The sequence below is a fragment of the Dipodomys ordii genome, unplaced genomic scaffold (genome assembly GCF_000151885.1).
Source record: "Dipodomys ordii isolate 6190 unplaced genomic scaffold, Dord_2.0 Scaffold195, whole genome shotgun sequence".
Lineage (NCBI taxonomy): Eukaryota > Metazoa > Chordata > Mammalia > Rodentia > Heteromyidae > Dipodomys > Dipodomys ordii.
Window position 1 is genome coordinate 1,840,959 of NW_012267411.1, and position 6,660 is coordinate 1,847,618.

The following is a 6,660-nucleotide window of genomic DNA, read 5'->3' on the forward strand; positions in this document are numbered from 1 at the left end:
ACAAATAAAATTAAATTAAATTAAAAAAAAAAAGTACTCATTATCCTGCCCATGCAATTGTAACCCCTCTGTACAGTATGTTCACAAATAAAATTAAATTAAATTAAAAAAAAAAAAGAATTTTCCATTAAAAAAAGTAACTACTAAAGGTGATCAATATGTTAACTTGATTATAGTAATTGTTCTACAGAATACATATATATGAAACCATCACACTATATGCCTTAAATACATGTGGTTTCATTTATATAAAGCATAACATAACCATTAAAGCTGAAAAAAATAAAAATACCAAAAAAAAACAGGAAGTTCTTCGGCAACTTTTTTATGTATACTTGTATGAACCATTTTTGTGTTTTAGTTTTTGTTATGAAAATTTCCCAAAAAGGGGCTGGGGAGGTGGCTCAGTGGTAGAGTGCTTGCCTTGCATGCCTGAGGCCCTGGGTTCGATTCCTCAGCACCACATAAGCAAAAAGAAAAAAGCCAGAAGTGGTGCTGTGGCTCAAGTGGTAGAGCGCTAGCCTTGAGCTGAAGAGCTGAGGGACAGTGCCCAGGCCCAGAGTTCAGGCCCCATGACCGGACCCAAAAAAAAAAAAGAAAGAAAATTTCCCAAAAAGTAGAGATAATAGTATCATGAACACCCACATACCTAATTTTAACAGCTGCTTTAAGGATACTTTGCAATTATAATGGCCTCATCTACATATTTTGATAATGTATTTTGAATTGCAGATATCATGGCATTTCACCTGTAACAGCTTCTAAAAGCATCTTTAAAAAGTAAAGAGCCAAGCAGGGCACTGGTGGCTCACACCTGTAATCCTAGCTACTCAGGAGGCAGAGATCGAAGTTCAAAACCAGCCCGGGCAGGAAAGCCCGTCAAACTCTTTTCTCCAATAAACCACTAGAAAACCGGAAGTGGTGCTATGGCTCAAGGGACAGAGCGCGCGCCTTGAACTGAGGAGCACAGGGATAGTGCCCAAGCCCAGAGTTCAAGCCCCATGACCAACCAAAAAAAAAAGTTAAGAGCCGGGTGGCGCTGGTGGCTCACGCCTATAATCCTAGCTATTCAGGAGACTAAGATGTGAGCATTGTAGTTCAAAGCCAGCCTGGACAGGAGTCTGTGAAACTCTTCTCTCCAATAAACTACTCACAAAACCACTGTGGCTCAAGTTGTAGAGTGCTAGCCTTGAGTTGAAGAGCTGAGGGGCAGCACCCAGGCCCAGAGTTCCAGTCCCACATCCAGAAAAAAAAAAAAAAAGAGTAAAGATAACTTCCTGTATAACCATGATGCTATTATTGCATTTAACAAAGTGCAGTTCCCTTTCATCCTGCAGGACCCGGAGGTCCTGCTGTGACGGTGAGGGGTTCAATGGGAGCTTATTAAAACATTTGGAAACAAACACTCTTCATGAGAGGATTTAAGTAAAATGTGACAGATAGGGATTATTGGAAACTATAAAAACTGATAATACTTTAGAAGACTTCTACAATATCACTAAGCGTAAAAAATAGTATGTACATACTCAGAAGGTTGATCTAAGGATTGTGGTTCAGAGCTAGCCCAGGCAAGAATGTTTGTGAGACTCTTATTTCCAATTAAGTACCCCCAACCCCCTCCAAAAAAAAAAGTCGGAAATGGAGCTGTGGCTCAAGTGGTAGAGCACTAGTCTTGAGCAAAATAGCTCAGGAGAGTGCCCAGGCCCTGAGTTCAAACCCCAAAACCAGCACCCCCACAAAAAAAAAATCTGAAAAGACAAAAATCAAAATGCCAGTAGTACCTGATCTTGAGTGGCAAAATAGGATTTCTGGATGCTGTTTTCTTTCTGTGTTTCAGCATCATCAAAATGGTTTTACTGTTTTGGTTTCCAGCTAGAAGTAGGTAATAGTGTAGCTTCCTTCTGACACAAAAGAGCAGGGATGAAGGGCCAGACGTCTGCTTCGGACCATAGGCCTATGCAGGCTAAATGCATCCTTGTTTTAATTTTTATTTACTATATTTTTGGTGGTCTTGGAGGTTGAACCAGGGCCTGAAACCAAGTGCTCTACCATTTCATCTAGACCCCCAATCTGAATCCTTTTTTTAAAAAATAGGAACGGGAATGTCAACATCAATAGTAAATTGTTCTCCTAACCAAATTTTTATAATGACAAAGCCAAAAGCTATCTGTAGCTTTGTTTACCTTTGTTCTGCTCATTATACACCATAGTACAATAGTATGGGAGTTTACCATCCAGTTGAAACTCTGTACCCATTAAACACTAACTCTCCATTCCTCTCTCTCCTGCTCATGACTGGTGCTCAACCATCTAAGCCAAACTTGTTATATGTGTCATTCTGGGGTTTGAACTGTACTCATCATTGCACTCATTCAGTCTTGTACTCATTCAGCTTGCTTGCTTATCTGGCACTACCATTTGAGCCATGCCTCTAGCCCAGCTTTTTGCTGTTTATTTGAGAGATGAAGCCTCTTAGGTTTTTCTACCAGGACTGGCTTTAAACTGTGATCCTTCAGACCTCAACCTATTGAGAAGCTGGGATTACAAGTGGAGCCACCAGTGCCCAGCCCATTCTTCCCTCTTCTAGCTGATAATTACTGTTTGTTTGTTTGTTTGTTTGTTTTTGCTGATCTTGGGGTTTGAACTCTGGGCCTGGGGGTTGTCCCTAAGCTCCTTTTGCTCAAAGCTGGCTCTCTACAACTTGAGCCACAGTGCCACTCAGGCTTTTTAATGATTAATTGGAGAGAAGAGTGTCACTTTCCTGCCCAGGCTGGATTCAAACTGTGATCCTCAGATATCAGCCTCCTGAGTAGCTAGGATGACAAGTGTGAGCCACCATCACCTGGCTGATAATTATTCTTTTATCTCATATAAGTGGAATCAGCTGCTATTGTCCTTTGGGCAGGTTTATTTATGTCACACTTTGCTTATCTATTCATCTGTAGATGGGCATTTTGGGGGTTCCCACCTTTGTGGCTTTGTTTTTAAAAATAGTGACTACTCTGCTTTTGGAATCAGGTTTGCCTTCAGATGTCTGATACCTGAAAAGATTTCAAGACAACAAAGAATCCAGGGTAAAAACAAGAAGGAAACTTGACAAATCAAAAGCACTGCTTCCTGTGATTTGAAGGGGTAGCTTTCAAAGCAGAAAAACAATTTGCCTTTTAAAAAATTCTTGATTTCTATTCCCCTAAAACTTCTTTTCTCATGTCTTTACCACTCTCCCTGGTCAGCCACTGGATGAAAATGACAAAGTAGTAAAAACTACAAAGAACAGCTTTCCCTTCTCTGACTTTTCTGCTAACATAGATGGGTTTACCTTGTTTTGTTTTCACTGAAAACATAACTGAAAGAACATTTGCTAGACTGTCTCATAGAATTCCTGCATTCCTTCATTGAGAAAAAAAAAATCTCTCTGTCACCCAACGATAAGCCAGCCATGCCAGGCAGTAAATTTATGGCTTGTCAAAAATTAAAATGAAAGGGGGGGGATGGGAAGAGATGGGAAGGGGAAACAAAGGAAGAGGCAACAATGCTTGATAAGAAATGTACTCATTACCTTGCTCATGATATTCTAACCCCTCAGTACTGGTGGCTCGTGCCTGTATTCTAGCTACTCAGAAGGTTGAGACTTGAGGATCATGGTTTGAAGTCCTTGAGACTCTTATCTCCAATTACCCACCAAAAATAGGAAGTGGAGCTGTGTCTCAAAGTGATAGAGCACTAGCCTTCAGCAAAAAAGCTCAGAGATGGCATCCCGGCCCGGAGTTCAATCCCCAAAACAAAAATAAATAAATAAAGATAAATAAACAAAAATAAATACTTACATACATAAATTGAAACACTTATTCCCAGAAGATCCTATTAAGCTACATACAGCTCTATATTTTGAAACAAGCATAACTAGGGTACAGGATTAGTAGCCCCATTACTGAGACAGAACCTTGCTTCATGCCAGCGGGATAAGTTTCATGAAATCATAGTTTAATAACTAAGAAAGAGGGGCTGGGCATCGGGGGTTCATGACTGTTATCCCATCTACAACAATATGTAGAGATGGGAGCATTGCTTCAAGACCAGTCCAGACAAAAGTTAGTGTGACCATACCTGGAAGAAAAAAAAAACAGCACCTAGAGCCAATAGCTTACACCTATATTCCTGGTTACTCAGGAGATTGAGATCTGAAGATTTGTGGTTCCCAGCCAGCCCAGGTCAATGATAGACCTTTTTTTTTTGGTGGTGGTGGTGGTCATGGAGCTTGAAGTCTGATCCTGGGTGCTGTCCCTAAGCTCTTCAGCTCCCAGACAGCCCTCTACCACTTGAACCACAGTGCCACTTCTGGTTTTCTGGTTATTAATTGGAGATAAGAGTCTCATAGACTCTCCTGTCTGGGCTGGCTTTGAACTGTGATCCTCATATCTCATCCTCCTGAATAGCTAGGATTACAGGCGTGAGCCACCAGTGCCTGGCTTATGATAGACTTTTCTCTACAATTAACCACTAAAAAGCCAGAAGTAGAGCTGTGCCTCAAGGAATGGAGTACTAGCCCTGAGCAAAAACAGATAAGAGACAGCACCCAAGTCAGTACTGGCACAAAAAGCAAAATTCAGATGTGGTTCACACCTGTCATCAGCTATTCACAAAGTGAAGGTTAGAGGATCATGGTTTGGGCAAAATAGCAAGATTCTATTTGAAGAATAACTAAAGCAAAACAGGTTATTGGCTAAGTCAAAATTGAGTTCTAACTCCAGTACCACCACTGCCACTCCACCAAAAATATCAAAGACAGTATTTACAAGACTGTTTCTTCATGACTGATATTTTGTTGTTGAGTGGTCTGCTCTTGTTCACCTGGTTGGAAGATCAGCCTGTCAGATTTCACTGTCAAAGAGAAGCAAATTATGACAAATACAGATTACTTACACACAAATGACCGAATAGTTTCACCTCAGAGACAACAAGCAGAGGAGAACCTAACTCCTCTAAACAAAGCTATCACTTAAGCTTTCTGCCTTCTTTTACAAACATTACCATCGACCTGCCTTCCCTGACACAATACTAAGGTTAATCTGGGCACCATGACACTGGATGGGTCATGTTTCGTCAGAAAAGTTGATTCTGTTTATTTTTTCCCCTTGCTTTTAGACCATCATCTGCAAATAGCATAAGCAGCAATGCATCTTCAAATCTCAGCAGCTACACTCCAGAGCCTCCTCTACCCCCAGTAGGAGGTGATCTTGCCAGCCGACTGTCCAGTGATGAAGGAGAGATGGATGGAGCCGAGGAATCTGAGAAATTAGACTGTCAGTTCTCTACACACCACCCCAGACCTCTTGCGGTAGGCCTCGTCTCCCTTCTGCATGGTCCTCTGTACCTCAAAGGCACCCTGGCAATTGTCACAGAGGCCTGCATTCCTAAGGAGAGGGTGCAATGCAGAACTGAACTAAAGGGTTTATCCAAAGGTCAAACAATGACTATTAAAAATGCACTTGAACATCACTTGAGTGAAGGAAAGGATTCCCAGTTGGTTTGGATCTTTTAAATACCTGAGCATTTGTGATCCACCTGGAAGTGAAAATGCTCGGGACACTGTTTATATAAGTGCACTCAGGAGCTGACCTTCTGGCTGTGCCCATCTAAAAATGGAGCTCCTGGTGTCCAGAATTAGCTGAGTGCACCTGCTGGTGAAACTGCCCTGACAGCATGTAAGGAGGGTACCAGCCCTGCTTACATGTTGATGTGCTTCCCTGATGGTTCTAAGTCTTACTGTTATTAGTAATTATGGCCATATGGCACCAGAACTGAGAAAGAGAGAGAGCACACATTACATACCTGCATGTCTGCTATTAACCAAAAGGGCACTTTCGTTCAATTTGCTGGAATGAGTCCACTTTAGCAATTCAAGTTGTTTGAAATCAAAGTGGGGAAATTGAGGCACCAGTAGAAGCTGGTTTGCATTTACCTATGAGCCCTTGAGACGGGCGGTGCCTGGTTGTGACCATCACAGAGCTGAATGCAGTGAGCTGGAACATAGACCCCACAGTGCTTAAGTCTGGTGTTAGTGGGGCCTGCAGGATTAGCTATCTTTAGCTAATTATAATTATATATTATAATTAGCTGGGCACCAGTGGTTCATGCCTGTGATCCTAGCTACTCAGGAAGCTGAGATCTAAAGATCATAGTTCAAAGCCAGTCCAGGCAGGAAAGTCAGTGAGACTCTTGTCTCCACTTAACCACCAGAAAACCACAAGTGGCACTGTGGCTCAAGTGGTACAGGACTCACGTTGAGCTGAAGAGTTCAGGAACAGCACTCAGGCCCAGAGTTCAAGCCCCACAACCAACCAAAAAAAAAAATATATATATATATATATAATGTTATTATTATAAATGACCATATATAGATCTCAGGGACTGGGTGAGTGATGTCAGTCCTGCATCAAGATAGAGCAAGGCTCTCTTCCCACATCACTGTGATGACTGAAGTTTGAATCTACTTCCTGTTTCTCAGGTTATTGGTTGCCTATGACTTACCTACAGCTAGAGAGTGCCTTTTAGCAAATACAAAAATAGTCAAGGATGGGGCTGGGAAGGTGGCACAGTGGTAGAACGCTTGCCTTGCATGCATGAGGCCCTGGGTTCGATTCCTCAGCACCACATAAG

At 41.8% G+C, this 6,660-nt stretch overlaps 1 protein-coding gene across 1 annotated transcript in view; it reads left to right on the top strand.

Moving 5' to 3' along the window:
* The window catches only part of LOC105999669 (ataxin-7-like protein 1), a 66,994-nt gene that overhangs the window by 44,794 nt on the left and 15,540 nt on the right, over positions 1 to 6,660 (top strand). The window contains exon 6 of the mRNA XM_013034742.1: positions 5,146 to 5,338. Coding sequence (XP_012890196.1) covers positions 5,146 to 5,338 — 193 coding nt within the window. The remainder of the gene's footprint in view (positions 1 to 5,145; positions 5,339 to 6,660) is intronic.